At 60.0% G+C, this 24,594-nt stretch overlaps 2 protein-coding genes across 5 annotated transcripts in view; both read left to right on the top strand.

The window, feature by feature from the left end:
* STRN4 (striatin 4) overlaps positions 1–12,870 on the top strand; it is a 27,245-nt gene extending 14,375 nt beyond the window's left edge. For 2 of the 3 annotated variants that reach the window (XM_036416322.2, XM_036416324.2), the window contains 13 exons: positions 747–888; positions 4,439–4,598; positions 5,096–5,209; positions 5,530–5,645; positions 7,209–7,384; positions 7,466–7,513; positions 7,822–7,943; positions 9,178–9,348; positions 9,476–9,616; positions 10,022–10,120; positions 10,278–10,364; positions 11,497–11,720; positions 11,957–12,870. In XM_036416322.2, the coding sequence (XP_036272215.1) occupies positions 747–888; positions 4,439–4,598; positions 5,096–5,209; positions 5,530–5,645; positions 7,209–7,384; positions 7,466–7,513; positions 7,822–7,943; positions 9,178–9,348; positions 9,476–9,616; positions 10,022–10,120; positions 10,278–10,364; positions 11,497–11,666 (1,546 nt within the window). In that variant the 3' untranslated portion in view covers positions 11,667–11,720; positions 11,957–12,870. The remainder of the gene's footprint in view (positions 1–746; positions 889–4,438; positions 4,599–5,095; positions 5,210–5,529; positions 5,646–7,208; positions 7,385–7,465; positions 7,514–7,821; positions 7,944–9,177; positions 9,349–9,475; positions 9,617–10,021; positions 10,121–10,277; positions 10,365–11,496; positions 11,721–11,956) is intronic. The other variant, XM_036416323.2, reaches the window with a different exon arrangement.
* A 2,569-nt stretch (positions 12,871–15,439) lies between these two features.
* PRKD2 (protein kinase D2) overlaps positions 15,440–24,594 on the top strand; it is a 34,353-nt gene continuing 25,198 nt past the window's right edge. Inside the window, exons 1-4 of one of the 2 annotated variants that reach the window (XM_036416378.2) lie at positions 15,440–15,572; positions 16,033–16,456; positions 18,796–18,934; positions 23,068–23,199. In XM_036416378.2, coding sequence (XP_036272271.1) covers positions 16,208–16,456; positions 18,796–18,934; positions 23,068–23,199 — 520 coding nt within the window. In that variant the 5' untranslated portion in view covers positions 15,440–15,572; positions 16,033–16,207. Of the gene's footprint in view, positions 15,745–16,032; positions 16,457–18,795; positions 18,935–23,067; positions 23,200–24,594 lie in introns of both variants that reach the window. The other variant, XM_036416377.2, reaches the window with a different exon arrangement.

Genomic DNA, 24,594 nt, shown 5'->3' on the forward strand with positions numbered 1-24,594 from the left:
GGGTGTCGAACTCAATCAGAGAATGGGGTCCCAGCAGCTGAGCAGCGATGTGCTGCTGGGATACGCATGGGGCCAGGGAGCGAGGGCCGGGTTTGGCTGCCGGGAGGAGGCTCTCCACAGGCCAGGACCATAACTGACCGGCTCTCAGGTCTGCCCGAGGGCCAGCTGAGGCCTGGGGAGTCATTTGGCCTGGCCCTGCCAAGGCATTAGCGGTGAGTTAATTAAATGTGTGACCAAATATAGCAGGCTAATGGTTAAGTTGATAATTTTATATGGCTCCGAATGATGTTATAAATGTCCAAATGGCCCCTGCAGGCTTGGCCGTGGCCCCTGGCGTAGGGCGTGAGCATTGGTGTGACCAGTTCCATTCCTCCGGGCGCGCCTCTCCCTCACCGGGCCTGTGCTTGCGGTTTGACCGGGCCGTGGGAACGGGGCCGCTGAGTCAGAGGCATTTTCTCCTCCAGCTCTCCTGACTCAGCACACGTGGGAGACCTGTGGGCAGAGTTGGGGGCTGGTCCCCTGGAACTCGAGGTCTGAGCTCAGTGGGGAGTTGGCCCAGTCTGTGGTCCACATGGGGTTTGAGTCGGGTGAGCCTCAGTTAGGCAGATCACAGTCAAGGCTCCCTGGGTTCGTGGTGGGTCAGCCCCTGAGAGCTGGTACAGGCTCCAGCTACCAAGCCTCACCCTGGCACCTGAGCTTTGTCACACGGCAGGACTAATGCCCCCTTTGCCCCCTGTTGTGGGCAGGAACGCAGCGGGCAAAGATGGCAAAGAGCGCCTGGGCGGCTCGGTGCTGGAGCAGATCCCCTTCCTGCAGAACTGTGAGGACGAAGACAGCGACGAGGACGACGAGCTGGACAGCGTGCAGCACAAGAAGCAGCGGGTGAAGGTGCGTGTGCGAGCCGAGGAGGCTCCTCCTCCTCCGGGGATCCCCCTGCTTTGTGCACAGGACCAGGTGCCCCTGTGGGTGCTCAGGGCTCCCTCCGAGGCTGTGTGGGCTGACCACATCCCAGAGGCCCCGGCGCCTTGCCTCAGTAGCCTTTACTGTCAGGGCCGCCTCCGCCCACCTGCACCCTGTGCTCCGGCCTCCCTTCTCCGGCTCGTCTTTTCTGAACGCCAGACCGGCGCCCCCGTGCCTCTGACAGTGCTCTCTCCTTCCGGCTAGCTCATCAGGCAACTTAACAATTAGCCTGCTATTGGTGTGACCGTGGCTCTTTGGCTTCCACAGTAGATTCTGAGCCTTTTCACTCCTCTCTCTCCAGCTCCCTGATTGGGCGGCTGGGCCCAGGGTTCAGCCTAGAGCCAGGCTGGAGTGCTTCGTGGGGCTTCCAGGCTGCTGTCGATGTCAGGATTCAGTTTCAGGGGCTCTGCCCACAGGGTAGTCCAGATCCCCTCAGCTGGACCTGGAGCTCTGGCTCCCAGCACATCCACCCTCATGACAGCGCTACCCTTAGGCGTGGCATCTCTCATCTGTCGGTGAACATCAGCGTGGGCCTTTGTGGGCCAGCTCTGTGCTGGCAGCTGGGGTGTGGAGACATAGTTGCTGACATGGAGGAGCTTGTGGGCAGCAGCAGGATTGTAAGCAGCCATCCTTACAATCTGAGGGATGTGCACAGTGGGGTCAGGAGCATATACCTGTGAGGTGGGGTCGGGGGACTGTAGAGACTGCCTTTCATTCACCCAGCCTTTCATCAGACTCCTTCTTTAAACTCACCTCAGACACACCCCTCCTCCAGGAAGTCTTCCCTGATTTACCCTTACTCCCCTTCCCTCCACAGGCTCAGGATCCTCTTGAAGGTCCCCTGTCCCACCTGAACCGCTCTGGGTTCCCCTTAACCCTCCTGCCCCATCCCTGTGAGGGCCCAGGTCTGTCCTGCCCTCCGCCTTCTCTCAGTGGCTCAGCCCAGACTAGGTGCTCAGTGAATTCACTGAGTGGAAGGGAGCACACAGAGCCAGACCCTAGAGTTGGGTTTACAGGAGACCAGCATGTCTGAGCACAGGCTCTCCAGCATTGTTCCCTGGGCCAACATGCCTGGTTCCCCCCCCCCCCCCACTAGGATTTTCACTACTGGGCTGGTCTTACCTCAGCCTCCTCCGGGAGACCTTCCCACTCTTCTCTGCTCCTCCTGCAGAGAAATGGGTGCTGGCTTTTCATATTTCCTTAGGCATTGGCACCTGCCACTGCCCCTCGTAAGGGCCTGGGGGTGGCTCATTGCGTAGGGTGTCACACCTCCCCATGCCCGCACAGCAGGCCTTCCGTGACCAGACTGATATGAAAGACCCGCCCATGGCCCCAGGCTGGCTCCGGCCTCGCTGTGTAACGTTGGTATCTGATGCTCTTTGTCTTAACTGGAGTTTCAGAGGCTAACGTCCCTGTCTCTGGATTCTCAGGATTAACTAAATGAGTGAACATATAGGAATCCGTGGCTGCTGCACGGAATGCTCAGTGGTGGCATTGGTGGGCTCCACAGTGAGAGCCACAGGCACAGGCAGGGTGGCTTTTCAGGGCCCCATACAGTCCCACAGTCCGTGACCCTGACTCCCGCCGAGCACGCTGTCCACCCTCGGCTCTACGTCTTCTGGGAAGGAAAAGGAGGGCGCCCGTCCATGGTGCCCGCCCTCTGGTCCTCTCACAGGCCAGAGGCTGGCCCCTCACGAGTGCCTGAAAGGTGCTGTCTCCAAATGTGTACCCTCCAAACCCAGCTTGGGGTGCTGAGCCTGGGGGAGGGGTTCAGCCATGCCCTTGGGGAGTCCAAGGCTGGCCCCCTGGGACCACTTAGGAAGGAGGAGAGGAGCTGGTTGAGTCTAGTGATCGTCAGAATCCTGGTTCTTTTTAAAAAAATATATTTTATTGGAGGAAGAGAGAGGGATAGAGAGTTAGAAACATCGATCAGTTACCTCTTGCATACTCCCTACTGGGGATGTGCCCGCAACCAAGGTACATGCCTTTGACCGGAATCGAACCCGGGACCCAAGAGTCCGCAAGCCGACGCTCTATCCACTGAGCCAAACCCGTTTCGGCTGGGGTGTGTTCTTAAGGCCGCACTTAAAACAGAACTCAGATATCAAAATTGTCTGGAAAATTCTGGAAGTCCCGTCAGCCTCAGGTGCAGTGTTTGAGGTCTCGAGTGCACACCCTGGGTGGTTCTCTTTAAGGGTCATGATGCGAGATGTCATCTCACCAGGCTGTGTCTGAAGGAGTCCCGTGGGGCCCGGCTGCTCTTGCATTCACAGGTCTGGGACGGGGATTGTAAAGGGAGGGCAGCTGAGGGTTTGGTTCCTGCCGTCGGTTAAGACGGGCTGTGGAAAACTTGGCAAACTCATTCGCTTGCTCAGCATGCAGTTCTGAGTGGAGGAGCTGTGCTGTTTTTCCCCATTCTAACAGTAGCTGGTTACTGAGGATTTTGTTTCTTATGTAACCAGCATGTCTCCTAGCACGGCTCTCCAGCATGGTTCCCGGGTCCGAACGCCTGGTCCCTCCTGCTCCCCACCAGGATTTTCACTACCGGACAGGTCTTACCCCAGCCTCCTCTGGTTACATAAGAGAACAAAACCTCGGCCAGCCTAGAGTTTTCAGGAAGAGCCTGGGCACCTGGCTCAGCTCATTTCTCCGTGTGCAATAATGAGACAGCAAGCGCAGCGACGGTAACCAATCCTGTTGTGAGATGTGAAATCACAGGTTTGCGTCTTGTTCAGTGCACTGAATAATGCAGAGGCCAGCAGTGTTGATGAGGATTTGTTATTATTACATGTTACGTTCCTGGGTCTGTTCTCACTTTTATTATTTTCTTTTTGTTAATCCTCACTCCAAGGGTATTTTTCCCATTGATTTTTAGAGAGTGGAAGGGAGGGAGAGAAGGATGGGAGAGAGAGAGAGAGAAACATCAATGTGAGAGAGACACATCGATTGGTTGCCTCCTGTACATGCCCTGACCAGGGCCGACCCAGAGATTGAACCTGCAACTAGGTATATGATCTTGACTGTGAACTGAACCTGAGACCCTTTGGTGTGCAGGCCGACACTAACCACTGAGGAACACCAGCCAGGGCACTGTTCTCACTTTGATTGTATACTCATAGACAAACATATCGCCCTCTCCCTGAAGCAGGCTGCCATTGGCTTTTCTTCATGAGAAATGCTGTGTTGAGGGGCAGGGAGGAGGAGTGGGAACAGCCTGAGCAAAAACCAGGAGGAGGGCTGGGAGGGAATCACAGCCGGAGGCGGAGGAGGGAGGTCTGTGAACTCCGGCTGGGGCTCCAGGAGGAGCAGCCTCTGAGGACTCCCAGCAGGGGGCGCACAGCCCAGAGGAAGGCCTGTGGCAGGGCTGGTGCTGGTGGCTGGTGCGCTAGTTCCTCGCAGGGCCCTGGCTGCCTGCTCGGAGGCTCGAGGGCTTGGCTGTGGCACAAGCTCCCTAACTGTCTGGTGTCTCCACGCCCAGCTGCCGGCCAAGGCCCTGGTCCCCGAAATGGAGGATGAAGACGAGGAGGACGACTCGGAGGACGCCATCAACGAGTTCCATTTCCTGGGCTCAGGAGAGGACGGGGAGGGCTCTCCGGACCCTCGGCGATGCGCTGGAGAGGGGGCCCACCACGAGCTGGGTGAGTGGAGGGTTTTTTGGCAGAAGGGGCACTCGCAGCTGCTTCCTGCCCCAGGGTCTCCACCGGATGGACATACTTCCTGAGAGGAGGGGGGCCGGGGGAGGGCAGGAGGTCCGCACCACAGTAGCCAGGCCTGTACCCTTCCCTGGAAAACCCCCATGGGACACGGGGCTGCCAGCCTGTGCACGCTGTGGGCCTCGGGGAGGAAACAGGACGGGACCACGGGAGAGGCAGGCAGGGCCTCAAGGTGCCACATCTTCCTCCGGCCCTGGCTCTCTGAGCTGGGAGGCCCTGGGGGTCACGGAACGTGGCTGGAGACCGAGGTTTCTGCAGGGCGGTCCGTGGAGGGTCCCACTCATCTCCTGTCCATCCCACCCCTGTGAGCCCGGTGCACTCTGGGACACCCAGCTCCCACAGGAGGGCTTCTGGTGGGCAAGGAGGCGCCGGCCTGGCTGGGTTGAGCTGCTGGTGATCCTGCCTGGTGCCTCACCCTGCAGAAAGCCGGCGGGTCAAACTCCAGGGCATTTTGGCCGACCTTCGGGATGTGGATGGACTGCCCCCCAAAGTGACAGGGCCGCCTCCTGGCACACCCCAGCCCCGGCCACACGAAGGTAAGAGGCCCTCACCCTGGCCCGGCCCACGGGGCCACAGCACCTACGGCAAAGGGAGCCTGCAGGGCTAAGCCCAGGGCTTCTGTGTCCTCGGGCCAGGCCGCCTCCCTGTCCCAAACGTTCGTCTGTCTGTCTCTGTCTCCCCTCTTTTTGTCTGTCCTGCCCTGCCTGCATGTCTGTCTCTCCCTGTCTCTTTCTTTCCAGCTGTGATTCTTGATCTTGTCTCTACCTCTCGGCCTCACACCTCACCTCTCTCCCCGCCTCTCTGTCTCCTTCTCTCTCCCGGCCCCTCTGCCCCCTCCCTCCCCTCCCCCCACCAGGTTCCTTTGGCTTCTCCTCAGACGTTTTCATCATGGACACTATCGGGGGCGGGGAGGTGAGCCTGGGGGACTTGGCAGATCTCACCGTCACCAATGACAACGACCTCAGCTGCGACGTAAGTTCTCAGGGTGCCCACCCCCCAGCACCTCTGAGCGCTGGCTGTGCGCAGCTTGGGCTCAGTCCCTTGCACGAGAGGACCACGTGAGCCCGTCCAGCGGCTCAGCCGTTCGGCATAGGGAGCCTGTGTCTTAATCACGGAGCCAGGCTGCTTCTCCAGGGGCCCTCCCAGTCCAGCTCACTATGTGCACCCAAGTCCAGGACCACCTGCTGGGCAGGGCGCGGGGGGAGCAGAAGCTAGATACAGCATCAGAGGACGGGGCTCGCTGGCAGCAGTGCGGGTAAGACCCTGCAGAGAGTTGGACTTGAGCAGACCTTTGAAGGGGAGGTGGCCTCCAGCCCACAACCAAAACATCAGGCCGGTCTGGTGCGCATGGGGCTGGTGGCGGGAAAGAAAAGAAACTGAGGGCCAGTGCTCTGAGCCGGAGGCCTGCGGGCAGACCTGCCATCTGGGATGTGGAGTCGGGTGGCAGGACACTCCGGAGCTTTTAGCAGGATCTCAGGGCTGCTGATCCCAGCGGGGCGGGCACAGCTGTGGGAGCTGGGAAGGGGCCAGAGCCGAGCTCCGAGCAGAGGAGCTGCCCGCAGCAGATCCTTCCTGGGGAGTGTGTGAGGGGGGGTCACCCAAGCAGAGCCTCTGGTCCTGAAGAATGTGGCAAAGTGGCAGCTGGGGCAGGGGCCTTGGGACAAGCCTGGATGAAAGGGTTTGTCAGGTGTGAACTCCCTCTTGGGACGGGCACTGAGGTTTGCTATTTTTCTGCAAGGTCCCTCACCAGAGAGCGACCCCCCAGCCAGGGCATGTGCGGTGTTTCTGGGATTTGCTCCCCAGTCTCTCCCATTGTGTGGGCTTGTTGCCATTTCCACACCTCAGCCGCCCTCCCCATTGCTTTCTGCCTCAGGGACTTTGCCCATGAAATGTCCTTCCTCAGTCCCTTCCCCTTATCTGGCTAAGTCCTACTTATTTGTCACTTGCTCAGAAGGAAAGCCTGTTGACCCCACAGAGGCAGTCAGGCTGCTGGGTGCCTCCTCCCAGTACATCTTTTATTTTTTAATATATTTTTATTGATTTCAGAGAGGAAGAGAGAGGAGAAAGAGATAAAAACGTCAACGATGAAAGAAAATTATCGGCTGCCCTCCTAAAGGGGTCTGAGCGTGCAGCCCGGGCCTGTGCCCTGACCGGGAATCGAACTGTCACCTCCTGGTTCACAGGTCGATGCTCAACCGCTGAGCCACGCTGGCCGGCCTCCCAGTGCATTTCATCCATATCCATAGCGCCTGTGCACGGGGGATGGTCTGAGTGTCTCCCCGCCCCGCCCCTGTGAACTGCGAAATCCCACGGTTCCCGGCTCCCCTCGGTCCCTTCAGAGCCAGGCACAGCCGCACAGTGAGAGCTTCATGAGGGGGTGCTGCAGGGCCAGGAAGAAGAGGGGGCCTCGGGGCTGGAGGCCGGGCTGTGGGTGCTTCACGTGGGTGTCCGTGGAGGCACGAGTCCTCGGGGTCCTGGATGCGAACTGCGGCTGCCGGGGGGGAGAGGAGACTGAGGCAGCTCCCCGCCCCCCAGCTGTCTGACAGCAAAGACGCCTTTAAGAAGACGTGGAACCCCAAGTTCACCCTCCGGTCACACTACGACGGCATCCGCTCCCTGGCGTTCCACCACAGCCAGTCGGCTCTGCTCACCGCGTCCGAGGACGGCACGCTCAAGCTCTGGAACCTGCAGAAGGCCGTCACCGCCAAGAAGTGAGGGCGCGGCCCCAAGGGTGGGGGGGGCACCGGGCCCTGGAACAGGTGAGAGGCTCTCGGTGACTCTGTCTCCCACAGGAACGCTGCGCAAGACGTGGAGCCTATCCATGCCTTCCGGGCTCACAGGTAGGGGGGTGCCCCACAGGCGGGGGTGGCAGATGGCAGGGCAGCAGAGGACGGAGTCCCTGGGCCCTCGGCGCCCACACCCCTGGCCCCGGGTGTAGCACTTGCAGTGCCCCCACTGCTGGTGGCCCGCACAGCCGCTAGAGGAGGAAGCAGACATGGGGGAGGGGAAGGCAGAGGACGGGCGACAGAAGCTCCAGAAGCTGTATTCCTTTGGCTGCCCCTGAAAAGTGCCAGGAGAGAGAGAATGGCAAGGTCCTGGGAGGGGCGAGCGTTGAGTTTTTCGTTTCCCCCTATTTTGTATCCCCCAGGGGCCCCGTGTTGGCAGTAGCCATGGGCAGCAACAGTGAATACTGTTACAGCGGTGGGGCGGATGCCCGCATCCACAGCTGGAAGATTCCAGACCTCAACATGGACCCCTACGATGGCTACGGTGAGAGCTCTTCCCTTCTCCCACCGTCATCCACGGGGCCCTGTCCCCTGCATATGTGGCTTCCGCGGCAGCACGGGGGGCTGCTCGGCCTGCTGAGCGTGGGACCGTGACTCAGCACGTGGCAGTCAGACGAGATGGCTGAGCTGACAGCATCAGCGTGGGGGCCAGGGAGCACATGTGAAGGCTTGGGGCGCTGGCAGCACTCTGTGTCTCTGACTGAGCAGGGCAGGAGAGAGAGCACTTGGCAGGAAGAATTAGCGGGGCCGGCTTGCAGGGCTTTGTGCTTCCTTCTGGGGCACCTTTAAGAGTTAAATGGAGAAGTAGCCTCTGTTCAGGGTCTGTCCCTGCCCTCTGGCCCCTGTTTTGATAAATGACCATACAGGGCTCCGTGCGGCATCCTGTGGTGGTGGCGTTCAGAGGTCTGTGCTCCCTCCCCGTTTTCCTGAGAGCAGTCCTGCCCTGGCAGTGTGTGCTCTGGGCCAAACACCCATTGGGCATCAGCATGGCCCGACCAGACACCCCTGTGTTGACACAAGTGGCCAGAGGCAGTGGTGGGACTGACCACAGGGCTCTGGCGAGACGGCCAGGCTGGTGCACAAGGCCAGAAAGGACTGCAGGGCCCGGGTGGGGCCAGCCCTCAGGGCCCAGGCTTCGAAGAAAGGTCTGGGCCCAGAGTCATGATTGTTCCTTCTCCCGTAGCTGAGTTTTAAAAGGTACCTATCCAGCCGAATCCAGTTTGGGTCAGTGGATAGAGCGTCGGCCTGCGGACTGAGGGGTCCCGGGTTCGATTCCGGTCAAGGGCATGTACCTTGGTTGCGGGCACATCCCCAGTAGGGAGTGTGCAAGAGGCAGCTGATCGATGATTCTCTCTCATCAATGTTTCTAACACTCTATCCCTCTCTCTTCCTCTTCCTCTCTGTAAAAATTCAATAAAATATATTAAAAAAAAAAAAAAAAAAAAAGTACGTATTGGGTACCCCCTGTGAGCACTGTTAGGGCCCCAGGGGACAGCAGGGAACAGACATCCCTGCCCCCTGGAGCGTCCACGTCCTAAACTCTTCCCAGTGAGCGGCCAGGGGGTGAGCAGCCGCTAGGGTTTACGGCCGCGGTGACGGGTTCGAGGTCCTGGCGCTTGGGGTGAGGCGGGGGGAGTGGCAGAGCTCGGGCTCCGGGCCACCCACCATGGCGCTGGCGGCCCTGACCCAGTCCATCTCCCCTCTCCCGGTGGGTCCAGACCCGAGCGTGCTGAGCCACGTCCTGGAGGGCCACGGGGACGCTGTGTGGGGCCTGGCCTTCAGTCCCACCTCCCAGCGCCTCGCCTCCTGCTCCGCTGATGGCACCATCCGCATCTGGGACCCCAGCAGCGGCAGCCCGGCCTGCCTCTGTACCTTCCCCACAGCCAGCGGTGAGTGAGGGACGGGGGGACAGTGGGGACGTGTAGAGCGGGAGGCCCTGCGAGGAGGGTGACACCTGCACCCCAGTCCCGGGCAGGACCGGTCTGTTAGGCAACCGTCCGTCCCCTCTGCCCTCAGATCACAGGATCCCCACCTCAGTGGCCTTCACCAGCACCGAGCCCGCCCACATCGTGGCCTCCTTCCGCTCCGGCGACACTGTCCTGTATGACCTGGAGGCTGGCAGTGCCCTCCTCACGCTGGAGTCCCAGGGGAGCAGCGGTAAGGGCCCCAGGGCTGGGTCTGAATGCCCCCCAGGCTGCGGGCTCCTGTGGCGCTGGTGACGGCTCGGTCAGCTGCAGGTGGCTCCCACCACCGGGGGCTCCGAGTGGGAGCAGGAGGCCTCAGCCACTGCCCTGATGGACAGCCCGAGTCTGCTTGGGGGGTGCCTAGGTGCAGCGAGAGTGTCGGACTTGCCTGTTGGCCCACTTGGTGGCATGGAAGAGCCATCTCAATGTCCGTCACCCCTCCTGTCCCCTCCAAGATGCTGGCCTGAGGAGGGCGTGGCCTGGGCGCCCCGCCCTCTGTATTTAGGCAGAGGCAGGGATGTGGCAGAATGGTCCTCTTGCCTTTGTCTTTGACCCCCCAACCTCCCCCGATGTCCCTCCTCCCTGCTTTTCCTTCCAGGCCCAACCCAGATCAACCAGGTGGTGAGTCACCCAAACCAGCCCCTCACCATCACCGCCCACGACGACAGAGGCATCCGCTTCCTGGACAACCGGACAGGTGAGGCCCCGCCTCCCCGCTCCCCGCTCCAGCTCCCTGTGCTGTGGAGGCGGTGACCAGCTCAGACCGGAACCCCTGGTGTCCACTGGGGGGCTCTGAGCGGCCTTCCCAGGCCCACCTTCCCTGGTGAGGCCCGAACTGCCCCCTCTGCCCTCAGGGAAGTGCGTGCACTCCATGGTGGCCCACCTGGATGCTGTCACCTGCCTGGCCGTGGACCCCAATGGCGTGTTCCTGATGTCGGGAAGTGAGTCCTTCCCCAGCCGCTGGGCACTGGCCCTGGGGGGTGCTCGGTGGGCTCCCCGGGGGAGAAGGGGGGCTGGGCGGGGAGCCTTAGGCGGCGGGAAGAGGCGACATGGCGGTGACAGCAAAGCGCCGTGCGCAGAGCCCAGCCTAGGCACTTCCCGCCTCGTCCCGTTTCCTCGGAACAACCGAGGCGGTTGGGACTTTGCCCCCATTACACAGAAGTGGAAGCTTGCGTAACTGGCACGGCCCAGTGGGTAGCAGGCATTGAAGTTCTGCTCTACTTGACTCGGTCCCCACAGCTTTATAGCGTTTGTTGCCGCCCTGCTCTCTGTGGTTAGGGCCGAAGCTCCCAGGGGGCGATGGGTGTGTGCTGGTGGGAACTGGGCTGCCATTTGCCTCTGCTCCGCTGTGGGATCTCCGTGGGTGTGAGCGAGTGACTGCACAGAGGGTGGGGGAGTGTGAGGGCGGTGGGGGAGGGTGTGTACGGGCCTGGGCTCCTCTGTCCTGCTCTCTGTCTGCCCGTGAAGGCAGCAGCGGCCTCTGAGGAGGTGGGCGAGGGTAGGTCAGGGAGATGTAGCCCTGACAGAGAGGATCCATACAGGGGCCTTCACCCAAACCAGCCCCTGGTCCTTCTGACACCTAAGTCAGCCACCTCCCTCCAGTGGCTCATGGCCCCCAAGGCCTGGCCCAGCTCTGACCCCCCACTGCTGCTCAGGCTGTCACAGCCACGTGATTCCTGTCGGTCCTCAGGGCCTCCCCCGGCCGTGCCCGCTGTTTGGAAGGCTTTTCTCCCTGACTCCCTCTTGGCCAGTCTGTCCCCACACTGACCGACATGCCCACAGCACTGGAGACCACCTGGCATTGCTTATCCTGTTTTCTTGTTTCCTGTCTCCCTCAGCAGGAGGGCGGTTTGCCTGCTTTGTTTACAGTAGTTGTTCAGTAAACACTGGCTGGATGGAGGGGGTCAGGCGGGATGTCAGGAGGGGACTGGGCAGAGGGAGGCAGGAGAACTGAGCCTCACCTGGCTCCGAGGCCTTGAGAGGGGCCAGCCAAGGGCTCGGGGTGGGATCTGAGCGAGGAGCTGTGGGTCCGGAGCTGCCGGGTGACCGCTCGCTCTGCCCGCACCTGCACAGGCCACGACTGCTCCCTGCGCCTGTGGAGCCTGGACAACAAGACGTGCGTGCAGGAGATCACGGCCCACCGCAAGAAGCACGAGGAGGCCATCCACGCTGTCGCCTGCCACCCCAGCAAGGCCCTCATCGCCAGTGCAGGCGCCGATGCCCTGGCCAAGGTCTTCGTATGATGCCCACCTGGCCCCGCCCTGGCCGGGGAGCGAGGCTGGGCAGGTGGGACTGAGGTGAGGAGCTGGGCCAAGAGGGAGGCTTGGCCCGGGAGGGCAGGGCCCCTGTGTCCTCACCCACCCTCCTTTGCCTGGCCCTTCCTGGGGCCGCAAGCCCTGCAGTCACAGTTGGGGTGTCCTGTGTAGTCCTTGGGCATTCAGAGGGGGGCTGAGGTCTGGAGGGACCCAGAGCCGCCTTCCCTCTTGTGCCTGGAGGCCATGGTTCAGTCTCCCCTCCCTCCTGTCTCCCCCAGGTGACAGCCTCAGTCCGGAGGCCCGGCGGCCCGGCCTCTTCCTGCCTGCCTTGAGTCTGGTGGTGCTAAAGGCCCTTTCCGCAGGAGGCCCTCCCCCATGGCCTGCCCTCCCCAGCACTCAGCCTGGGGAAGGGCCTCCTTCCGGAATCTCCCTCCAGGACGGCCTCCAGGAGTCTCATCTCTGCCCTGACGCCCACTCCTGGTCTCCTAGCTGCTTCCGGCGCAGCACAACCAGGGCTGGGTGTCCTTGGGGATCAGCTTTTCCAAGATGCCAGAAGGTGCCAGGTTCTCTCTTTGAACCCCCATTCCTCCTCTCCATCCTTCCAGACCAGGTGGGAGCTGTGCTGGGAGGAACCCCAGACGCCCCTGCTCTCGGTCCACCAGGAGCCATGGAGCCATGGACCCAGCCGTCCTCGTGGGAGTGCTGGGCCTGGCCCACCGGGAAGCACTCCCAGCCCCCACCCCCTTCCAGTTCCCTCAGCACAGCTTTCCAGACACTACCCAGCGCCTCCAGGGCCAGCAGCTGCCCGGGAGAGGCACCTGCCCCTCCCTCCCTCCACACTCCTCCAAGGGCAGTCCCCTGCCCCTCAGGGGTCATCCCTGGGGAGAGAGGTCCTCTTGCCCCTCCCTGGGGCATGGAGGATGGAGTGGGGTCCCCAGGGCCCCCCATAACTCCCTGTATATCTGTACAAATAAATGGGATTTTAATGGAGCCCCCGCCCCCATGTCGTTATCACTGTGTGATAGTCTGTCAGTCTCCTCTCCTGGCCCTCCACTCTCTCCCTCTATTTATTTCACTCTTTTTTGGATTCCACCCTGAGCCCTCAGGATCCCTTCCAGTTTCCTGTTTATAAACCCTGTCCCTCTGTCCTGGACTTGTATGTGAAACTGCCTCAATAAACCCTTTGGAGTAAGATGGGTGGCGGTGCTGACTGTTGGGGGGAGGGGGGACAGACACACTTCGGGAGGAGTGACTGGCTCTGTCTGCAGTGTGGGGGGGGGCGTGGAGAGGGGATATGGTGATGGGTTGGGGTTTTGTGGTAGGGCAAGCGGGGCTAGAGCCTGGGCAGAGCGGGTGCAGGAACGGAAGTCAAGGCACAGGACCGAATCTCCCCGTGTCCCTCCTGCCCCTACGCGCTCTCCCCAGGGGCCACAGCAGCGCCCTGGGCAGAGCCGACAAGCACAGAGGATGATTGACGGGGTAGCTCAAGACTCCTCCCCCTCACCCCACCACCGTCACCCCTGGGCTGTGTGATGGGGTGGTGAGGCCCACACCCGGGCTGACAAGGAGCAGGTAGAACCTGGGAGCTGCCTGTACAGAACAGCCTCCGTGCTGGGGGCTGTAGGGAGTGGGGTCTCAGTGTCAGCTGTACACGTAGCAGGCACCAGACCAGTGTGAGCAGTGCCATTTCACTGGGCCCCCACAACTTCAAAAGGCAGGGAGCGCTAGGAATGCTTTACGCAGAAAGGTGGAGGGTGGGGCGGAGGCTCATGGCCTCCAGCAGGGACCAGAATTTGTATCCTGTCCCTTGTCACTCACTCCCTCTGCTTACGCAGTCCTCCGCCTACCAGCCGAGTGTGCTTGGGCAAGTCCCGGCACCTCCCGGCTGTCAGGGCTGCACCCCGTGTCCGGATAGGGCCGGGCCCTGTGAGCACTTCAGGATGGAGTCCTGCAAACGGCACCCTTGGGACGGCACCCTTGGGACGTGCCAGCATTTCCAGGAGGGGGTGCTGTGGGCAGCTGGCCATCGGGTGACACTGACAGGCGCCTGCGGCGGGCTCCATGCGGCCTCGCTCCCCCCGCATCCTGGGCTCTGAGCAGCTTCACCAGGTGGTGGTTTGGGTTTTCGTTCCAGCCTCAGACTTCCTTCCCCAGCCCAGCCAGCGCACACACACCCCCCGCCCGGATGTGGTGACAAACACTACTGTATCAACTCGGTTGCCCCCAGCAACCAGGAAGGGGGGCTCATCTTGCAGCCCCCATCCCCACCATCCCTCTGGGCTGGAACCCAGGCCCCCATCCCCACCATCCCTCTGGGCTGGAACCCAGGCCCCCATCCCCACCATCCCTCTGGGCTGGAACCCAGGCCCCCATCCCCACCATCCCTCTGGGCTGGAACCCAGGCCCCCATCCCCACCATCCCTCTGGGCTGGAACCCAGGCCCCCATCCCCACCATCCCTCTGGGCTGGAACCCAGGCCCCCATCCCCACCATCCCTCTGGGCTGGAACCCAGGCCCCCATCCCCACCATCCCTCTGGGCTGGAACCCAGGCCCCCATCCCCACCATCCCTCTGGGCTGGAACCCAGGCGGGAATAGGCCATCTCTGCTAGGATGCCCTCGGAGCTCAAGCCACACCTTGACCTCTGGATGAATGGGGTGGGTGGTAGCAACTGGCTTGATCTTGGACAAGTCCTTTTGCCCCTGAGGGTGCAGCTTCCTGTTTGTAAATTAAATAGTAGCCACTCTTATTATCTGGGGAGGAGAAATCAAGTATGAATTTCTTCTGAAGGAACTGAAGGGCGTTTTATTAACAGACTGGCACACGGTAGGCTGTCCATCGATGTTGGATGACTTAGCGCTTGAGGTGCCCACCCCTGTATCCCTGCAAATTATAGCGACAGCCGCCATGTGCTGAACTGCTGTGTTTCAGGCACCATTATAGAATCTCATTAATCCCCACAAGACCCTCTGAGGTCATATATTAACGGATGGAGAAACAGGCTCGGGGAGGGGAAGTCATACCTAAAGTCACACAAAGACACGCACATTTCCCCAGATCAACCTGCTTTCCATCAATGAAACCGTGTGGCTGTGTTGTCGCTACGGCCCTTCCAGGCACCCCAAGCCTCCGGCTCTTCACCTTCCTGAGGACTGGGGTGGAGTGGGGAGCTGACTGAAGGGAACTACACCCCACCGCCTTCTGCCTGCCTCCTGAACAGTGACCCAGGCCTGGTTCACTCCGCGCACCTCGCCCAAGGCTGCTGGAGACAAACCTGAGGCCAGGACCTCTGCCCATCTGGATGCTTCCGTCTTCCCACCTATGGAATGGACTGGGGGTACTCGGCAACTCCCCTTCTGCTGGGTGGTGGAGGGGGTAAAGGGAGGAGGAGCCCGGAGAGCCAACCCGACCTGACACCCAGTTTCCCACCCTTTCCCCTTGCGGTGGGCGCCGGATGCAGGCCGGGCCGCAGGGCCCCCCTCCTTAAAGGGCCAGGCACACGCGCGCCCGCCCCCGCGACCTGTGGCGGCGGTGAGGGTGGCTCGCTCCTCCCTCTCCAGCTCAAGGAAAAGTTAACTTTCCAGACTCGGTGTGTTGTTAGGCGGGTGTGTGTGTGTATCGGTCCTACGTCCCTGCCCCGCATCTCCCACCACCGGCCCCCGGATCGGTCTGGAGAGGTGCCGCCCCCAACTCCGAGGTGCCGGGCCCGCCCTCCCCTTCCGCCCCCTCGCGTGCCCCGCCCCTCGTGACGTCACCGAGGCCGGCGCCGATTGGCCAGCCGCGCCGTCGCTCCGGACACTTCCTCCTGGGCCGCGGCCGCGGAGCTAAACTTTGGCGAAGGGAAAAGAGCCACCGGCGCGGCGACCCTCCCCGGCCCCACCTCCGCGGCGGCCGGTAACGCCCCCTTCTCCGCGGGCCCCAGGCCCGACTTTTTTCCAACTTCCGAGATCCGAGAGATTCCCTCCTGAGCTCCGGCCCTCGGGATCCCTCTGCCCATCCCCGGGCCCGGTGGATCCCGGGATCCACTCGATCCCCGACTCCGAGACTCCCGCCCTCCACCCCTAAGGTTTGGTGAGCCCCCTCACCCTCCTCATTGGTCCCCCTTCTTAGAGCCACTGGATTCTGGGGTCCCCCCTGCTCCCTTTCGATCCTTTTTCTTTCCGAGGGGCCTTGGGGTCCTGGGTCTGCTGATCTCTGCGACCCCGACCTTCTAGATTTTCTCCTTTGATTTCTTGGGAACTCTATCAATCGCTGGACGCCCCCCAAAAAACACTTCTTTTATCTTTTATAGTCTGTGATCCCTTGATTCCCGGGCGGCTAGTCCACTAGATTTTCTTTTCTCTGATTCCCCCAGGATCCCGCCATCATCAAGTCCCCGCAAACCTGCCAGATTTCTCTTCGCGGCCCCCGGGGTCCCGCGCCCCCGCTCCCCCCGCTCCCACCTGCGAGTTCCCGGCGACCCAGCGTGCTCCCCGCGCTCCTCCCGCCGGACCCCAGGCGGGCGCCGGGCGGCCGCTCCCGGGCCTCCCATGGCCGCCGCCCCCGCCCACCCCGCGGGGCTCCCGGGCTCCCCGGGGCCGGGGTCCCCTCCGCCCGCCGCCGGCCTGGATCTGCCGTCGCCGCCGCCGCCGCTGCTGCCCCAGGCCTCGGTCCCGGCGCCGGGCCCCGGCGTCTCCTTCCACATCCAGATCGGGCTGACCCGCGAGTTCGTGCTGCTGCCCGCCGCCTCGGAGCTGGCCCACGTGAAGCAGCTGGCCTGCTCCATCGTGGACCAGAAGGTGAGGCGCCGGCTCCCCAGCCCGGCTCGGGGAGGGGCCCCGGGGGAGCGTGCGCCCACCGAGGCCACCCGGAGCCTGGCACAGGGCAGGGGGAGGGTGGGGCCCTAACCTCGGGGAGAAGGAGGGGTGGGGTGCGGCATTGGCCCCAGGTGCCTCTTTACCCCACCACCCGACCGAGGGAGGCCTGGGCAGGGGTGGGGTGCCCCAGAGGCCCTCCCCACATTGCGAGTCCTTGCATGTTGTTTTCTGCAGCCGGCAGGGAGGAAGGGAGGGGCCGGCCAGGTGTGGAGGGAGGGAGGGAGGAGGAAGGGGCAGGTGGGGGCATCAGATGGGGGTGAGGGAACACCTCCCCGCCCAGGCCCATCCCTCACCTCCCATTTGGTGGAAAATAGAAATTGAAGCCAGGCTGGCCAAGGCGATCGGATGACACGTGTGGGTGTGGGTGCTTGCTCTGGCTGCCAGGGGCAAGTGAGGTCTCAGAGCCTAATCCCTGCCCTCCCCCAGGCCTGCGGGTGTGTGTGGAGGGACAGGCGCCTCTTCCCAGGGTTCAGAGGCTCTGGGGACCCCCCCTCCCCCAACACACACACTCTAATGCTGGCCTGTTCAAACCGGCCTTCCCCACCCCACCCCACTCTAGCTTTGGGCACCAGGGTCACGGGTGGGGGGAGGGGGCTGGGGGTCATGGCCAAAGGGAATCAGGTGGAACTTAATGCTGCGTGAGCCGAACATGAAAAGTCAGAATAGCAGGCTTCTCTGTTGTTCGAATTTTAGTGTAAGATGGTACTGCGTTGTTGTTTTGATTTGCATCTCTCTGATGATTAGTGACTTTGAGCATGTTTTCATATGTCTCTGGGCCTTGCTTCTGTCTTCTTTCGAAAAGTGTCTAGTTAGCTCAGTTGCCCATTTTTTGATTGGGTTGTTTTATCTTCCTTTTGTTAAGTTGTATAGGTTCTCTATTAATTTTTGAGATTAAACCCTTATCATTGATATCGTTGGCAAATGTGTTCTCCCATGTAGTGGGGTTGTTGTGTGAATTCTAGACTGCCAAAATGTCAGCGCGTTACCGAATTCTAAACGGGAATATGCTACTGTCGGACTGGCTTCCTCTGATAGGAGGCATCCAGACGTTAGAATCCTAGCTTGTTGGGATATTAGCATCCTGGGTTGTTGGGATCCTTCGATGCTAAGTTCAGCTACTCGAGTCCTGGTTTGTCAGACTCTGAGGACAGTAAAATGCTAGCTCAGTGGTCATCGAGGTTGTTGAAAATCCTGAAAGCGATCGGCATGTCTGGTCTTCCGAGAAGGTAGGCAAGTGAGAACCCTCACACCTCCAGATGTCAGAATCCTCTGGCTCCTGGAAATGAGTTCTCTGGGCTTCAGAGAGACCTCTGCGCTGGGCCACGTCCCCCATCTTACAGACAAGGACTTAGAGACAGACTTCCTGGGCAGTCAGGGCCCAGGCGGCGGGTCCCCTTGAACCCTCTCCCAGGGGGGCAAGAGCAGATAGGACTTCCTTTGCCCCCACACCCTCTACCCGCCGCGCCCCCTTCCCCCCAAAAAACTAGCAGCCCCAGCTCCGGGCCGGCTGAGCCTGCTCTTTGGGAACCCGGCTGGGGGAGGGCAGGCTGCCCTGGGGTGGATGCTGTGAGCAGTGCTCAGGGCTTCACCCCACTCCCCCAGGCCTCGCCCCGCTTTATTTTCTGCCTTCCCGGTCCAGGTGTGGGAGGGCCCCTCTCCTTCCTTCCAGCCGCCCCACCTGGGCCGTTTCACTTTCTGTTCCACCGGCTTTCATTTCCTGCCCCCCCTTCCCAAAACTGGGGACCAGGACACCTGGGGCCTTTGACCTCTGGGTGGGGAGCACCCTCCACCTTCAGCTCCCTGAAGCCCTGGCCACCCCCCAGCCCCCACCCCCAGGAGTCCTCCCGCCCCTCCTCTCAGCCTCTCAGCGCGCCCTGCCCAGCCGCTGGGCCTGGAGCCAGGTAACAGGACAATGGATCCAGGAAGGAAGCTGGGGGGGGGGGGGGGGAGGTTGAGGGGGAAGCGGCCTAAGGAAAGGGGTGCTCCCTTAGACCCCCACCCCACCCCGATCTCCGGGAAAGTCTAGGTGCCTTCCCACCCCGGGGCGCCCATCCCGCCGCCACCCTCTGGCCCGCGCGCTCCCGGCGCACCTGGGCCCCCGCACCCGCTGGCCGGGCCGGGCCGGGCCGGGAGGGGAGGGAGCGGCAGGAAGCCAGGGCTGCGGGGTCCCCGCGTTTCCGGGGGAAACGGGCCGGCCCTGCCCCTGGGAGGGTCCCAGGCCGCTGCTTTCCTGACGCCCCCCTCCCTGCCCCGCCTCCCAGTTCCCCGAGTGCGGCTTCTACGGCCTCTACGACAAGATCCTGCTGTTCAAACATGACCCCGCGTCCGCCAACCTCCTGCAGCTGGTGCGCTCGGCCGGCGACATCCAGGAAGGCGACCTGGTGGAGGTGGTGCTGTCCGGTGAGGGCCCGGCTCGCCGGGGCGGGGCCCCTCGCGGGGGGCGGGCCCCTGAGGGTGTGGAGGGGAGGTGGGCCCCGAAAACTGGCTCTTTTTATTTATGTATTTATTTTTGAGACAAATTCGAATGATTTTATTTGAAATACATTGCATCTCACACACCAGGAATCTGTTGAAAACTTGCTCTTTAAAAGTCCGGAGCCCCCGTGGTTCTCAGCTTCTGCCCCGGAATGGGTCCGTAATATTTTTTAGAAAATTAATATAATTTTAAAAAATATATATTTTATTGATTTTTCACAGAGAGGAAGAGAGAGGGATAGAGAGTCAGAAACATCGATGAGAGAGAATCATCGATCAGCTGCCTCTTGCACACCCCCCACTGGGGATGCGCCCGAAACCAAGGTACATGCCCTTGACCGGAATCGAACCCGGGACCTTTCAGTCCCCAGGCCGACGCTCTGTCCACTTGAGGCAAACCAGTCCGGCGACCAGCTGCCTCTTGCACACCCCCTACTGGGGATGTGCCCACAACTCAGGTACATGCCCTTGACTGGAATCGAACCTGGGACCTTTCAGTCTGCAGACCGACGCTCTACCACTGAGCTAAACCGGTTTCGGCTAATATAATTTTTTAAATGATATATTTTATTGATTTTTTTCACAGAGAGGAAAGGAGAGGGATAGAGAGTTAGAAACATCCATCAGCTGCCTCCTGCACGCCTCCTACCAGGGATGTGCCCGCAGCCAAGGTACATGGCCTTGACCGGAATCGAACCTGGGACCCTTCAGTCCGCAGGCCGGCGCTCTGTCCACTGAGCCACACCGGCTTGGGAAGGGGTCCGTGTATCGTGGTGCGCTTGCACTGCGGAGTTCGCTGAACATAAACCATCCACAGCCACCCGGATGCTTTCCCCAGACCCAGTGCTGAGAGAGAGAAGCCAGACACCGGGCCCTGTTCTGTGTAATTCCATTGGCTTCTAATGCCACTATGCTATGTACGGTATTAGAAGCCAAGAGGGAAGAGAGAGTTGGGGGTGGGGGGCACGAGGGAGCTTCCTGGGGACTGGGGGCGACTTCCATCGACCCCCCCCTCCCCGGGGGGGCTGTTGACACTGTGTGTCCGGTTTGGCCAGAAGCTAGAGGTGGACGTGAAGTTCAAAGTGTCTTGATGCCCATGCCTCCTTCCCAGGGAAATGCTAAATGCAGCCGTGAGATGCAAGGCGTGAGATGCCTGTGGCACCTGCATTTTCAGCCAGAATCGAGTCCACCCCCTGGCCATCCCCACGCTACCGATGGGCACACTGTTTGCGACAGTTAGTGACCCTTGGTTCTTTCAGGAGGGGGGGGGGCATTGCCGGTATCTGCCTTATTCATGGCTGCATCCCCCTCCCCTCCTGCCCCCCTCCTCACACACACTGCCCCTTGCGTACTGCAGTGCTCAGTGCAATTTGGATTTAATCCCCTTACAACCTTATTCAGGTTTTAACTGCCCTCATAGAGACTAGCACCTCTTAGATTTTTAAAAAAACATGTTTTTTATTGATTTCAGAGAGGAAGGGAGAGGGAGAGATAGGAAACATCAATGATGAGAGAATCATCGATCGGTTGCCTCCTGCATGCCACCCACCGGGAATGTGCCTGCAACCAAGGTACATGCCCTTGACCGGAATCGAACCTGGGATCTTCCAGTCCACAGGCCGACGCTCTATCTGCTGAGCCAAACCGGCGAGGGCCATGAATTCATCTCTTCACACTGCCCTCCTTACTCTCTTTGTCCCAGCCAAGCTTGCCTGCCCCTGTCCCTGGAACAGACCCAAACGCCCTCCTACCACAGGGCCTTTGCACCTGCTGCTCTCGATGCCTGGAATGCTGCCCCATCTCACCTTCTCCTCGTTAGCTCCTCCTCGTTATTAGGAGCTCAGCTTAAATGCCATTTCCTCCCTTGTCCGAAATTTCCTCGTTTACGTGTGTGTTTACATTTCGGGTCTGTCTCCCCAAAAGAATGCCAGCCCCTTGAGAGCAGGGTGTAAATCCCTCTTATTTATAGTTTTATCTTGAGTGTGTAAATAGTGCTTGACTCACAGAAGACAGTCTCCCCTTCCTGTTGCAATCACACAAAGAAAAATAGCTGAATAGTCGGCTGGGACTTGGGGGGTGGGGAGGGCACACGAGACTCAGTCCCAAAATGAAACCTCTGAGATAACAGCTAGCCTCCATGGAGCACTTCCTTTGTGCCGGGCACTGTTTTAAGAGCTTTCCGTATGTTCCTTTCATCCTTCAAGAACCTATAAGGAGATACCGTTATGATTCTAGAATGTTCTTTCCTAATACCTGCATAGCTCAGATCCTACCTCCTTCAGGCCTTCACCTTAACGTCACCTCGCAGAGGCCTTGCCTGGCCACCCGTTTCAATTTGTACCTCTTGCACCTTCCCTCCCTCCCTTCCCTGCTTAATGTTTCTCCTAAGCACTATATAAATTTGACCATGAGTTCCGCAACTTGCTAGCTGTGTGACTTTAGACAAGTTGCCTAACCTCTCTGTGCTCCAGCCTCCTCAAACAGGGAATGGGGACCGTGACAGGATGTACCTGACAGTCCTGAGAGGCCTAAATTCATTAGTGGTGGTTTTATGGTGTTTGTTTTTTTTTAATTATTATTATTTATTTTGATTGATTTGAGAAAGAGGGAGACACAGACAGAGAGAAAGAGATAGAGAGACAGACAGAGACAGAGAAACAAAGCTCTAAGCAACTAAGCCACACCCGCCAAGGCTAAAATCATTCTATTTATTTATTTATTTTAAATATATTTTATTGATTTTTTACAGAGGGAAAGGGAGAGTTAGAAACATTGATGAGAGAGAAACATCGATGAGCTGCCTCCTGCACCACCCCTACTGGGGATGTGCCCGCAACCAAGGTACATGCCCTGGACCGGAATCGAACCTGGGACCCTTAAGTCAGGGCTTCATTCGTTTTTGAAAGTGCTTGGTGCAGTGCCTGGCATAGAGTAACCGCTGGGCTGGATGGCTGTTTCTTTTATTTACGTTGCCTGCTGCCCTCACTAGAGGCTAGGCAGGGATTTTGTCTGAGGTGCTATCCCTACTGCTTAGGACATTTTAAAGATGAAAACACTGAGGTACACAGGTGTTTGTTTTTTCCTCTTGATGGTCAGGCTCTACCCCAGACCAAATAGACCAGAAACTCTGAGGGTGGGGCCCAGGCATCTTTATCTTTTTATTTAAAATTTTTAATTGTGGTGAAATATGCATCAAGTAAAATGCACCATCATAACCATTTAAAAAAATTATTTTTGTTGTCATTAATCCTCACACTAGGACACTTTTCCACTGATTTTTAGAGAGTGGGAGGAAGGGGGAGAGACACAGAGAGAGAGAAATATCGATGTGAGAGAGACACATGGATGGATTGCCTCCTGCATGTGGCCCCTGAGGTTGCCTTGGATCAGCTTGCAAACCGAGGTACGTGCCCCTGACCAGAATCAAACTGGGACCCTTCAGTCCGCAGGCCAACGCTCTATCCACTGAGCCCAGCTGGCTAGGGCCATATAACCATTTTTCAGTCTACCTTTCAGTAGTGTTAATTACATTCACATTGTTGTGCAACCAATCCCCAGAACTGTTTTCATCTTGCAAAACTGGAATCCTATACCCATTCATCAACTCCCTCCCCCTTCTCCCAGTCCCTGACATAAGCACATAGCTGCTTTGCCCAGTGGTGGAGCTGGGATATGAATCCAGGTAGAATATAATATGTGGGTAAATGAATGAAGGAAGGAACAATTAAACCTTGCAGCTGGGCCCAGCCGGTGTGGATCAGTGGTTGAACCAGGAGGTCACGGAGATTCCGGGTCATGGCACAAACCCTGGATGCAGGTTCCACCTCTAGTGGGGGGCATGCTGGAGGCAGACGATCAATTTCTCTCTCGTCATTGATGTTTCTATCTCTCTCTCCCTCTTCCTTCTTCTCTGCAATCAATAAAAATATATTTTGAAAAGATCCTAAAAACAAAAAACCTTGCACTGTAAGGGGAGGATTGTAAGAAGCCTGGGAATGCGGGGGCTGACATGGCCTCCGCTGGTCCGGCTCAACCATCGCCCTCCCTGCCGCCCGCAGCCTCGGCCACCTTCGAGGACTTCCAGATCCGCCCGCACGCGCTCACGGTGCACTCCTACCGCGCGCCCGCCTTCTGCGACCACTGCGGGGAGATGCTCTTCGGGCTGGTGCGGCAGGGCCTCAAGTGCGACGGTGAGAGGCGGGGCTGGGGCGGGGCATGGGGCGGGGCCCGAGGCGGGGCCTGCTCAGAGTGCAGGTCTGGGGCGGAGCCTGGGGTGGGGAGCGCGGGGCAAGGGGGCGGGGCGCAGGTCAGGGGGCGGGGCCTGAGGTGGGGAGCGCGGGTCAGGGGGCGGGGCCCGGGCGGGGCCTGCTCAGAGTGCAGGTCTGGGGCGGAGCCTGGGGTGGGGAGCGCGGGGCAAGGGGGGCGGGGCGCAGGTCAGGGGGCGGGGCCTGCTCAGAGTAAAGGTCTGGGGCGGAGCCTGGGGTGGGGAGCGCGGGGCAAGGGGGCGGGGCGCAGGTCAGGGGGCGGGGCCTGCTCAGAGTGCAGGTCTGGGGGCGGAGCCTGAGGTGGGGAGCGCGGGTCAGGGGGCGGGGCCTGCTCAGAGTGCAGGCCTGGAGTGGGGAGCGCGGGTCAGGGGGCGGGGCCCAGGCGGGGCGCAGGCCAGGGGCGGGGCCTGCTCAGAGTGCAGGTCTGGGGCGGAGCCTGGGGTGGGGAGCGCGGGGCAAGGGGGCGGTGCGCAGGCCAGGGGCGGGGCCTGCTCAGAGTGCAGGTCTGGGGGCGGAGCCTGAGGTGGGGAGCGCGGGTCGGGGGCGGGGCCTGGGGTGGGGCCTGGGGCGGAGCGCAGGTTAGGGGGCGGGGCTCGGAGGGAGAGGCCTGGGCTCGAGCCGGAGCTGGGGGAGGAGCTGGGGATGGGGCCAAGAGGCGGGTCTTGAGCGGAGGGTGGGCCTCGGCTGGGGTGGGGAATAAAAAGGGGCGTTCACAGGGAAAAGGCGGAGCCTGGATCCTAGAGGGATCGACTGGATAACAACCAGTAGGAACTTTTGGAAGGAAGGAGTTTTAGCCAAATCCTAATCCGTAGGGCAGCCTGGGTCAGCAAGGGCAGCTGGAACTCAGGCAGAAGCTGACGCTGCCATCCACAGGCAGAAGCCCTTCCTCTGGGAAGGCTCAATTCTGCTTTTTAAACCTTTCAGCCCAGATGAACTACCAGGTTAGTGGTCAGCAAACTCATCAGTCCACAGAGCCAAATGTCAACAGTACAACGACTGAAACTTCTTTTGAGAGCCACATTTTTTAAACTTAAACTCCTTCTAACGCCACTTCTTCAAAATACAATGGCCCAGGCCGTGGCATTGTGTGGAAGAGCCACACTCAATGGGACAAAGAGCTACATGTGGCTCTCGAGCTGCAGCTTGCTGACCACAGCACTAGGGTAATCTTTCTCACTTAAAGTCCGCTGATTGTGGACCTGAATCACATCTTTTTTTAAAAATATATATTTTATTGATTTTTTTTTTTTTTTTTTACAGAGAGGAAGGGAGAGGGATAGAGAGTTAGAAACATCAATGAGGGAGAATCAATGATCAGCT

This window comes from Pipistrellus kuhlii, unplaced genomic scaffold, assembly GCF_014108245.1.
Source record: "Pipistrellus kuhlii isolate mPipKuh1 unplaced genomic scaffold, mPipKuh1.p scaffold_m20_p_55, whole genome shotgun sequence".
Classification (NCBI taxonomy): Eukaryota; Metazoa; Chordata; class Mammalia; order Chiroptera; family Vespertilionidae; genus Pipistrellus; species Pipistrellus kuhlii.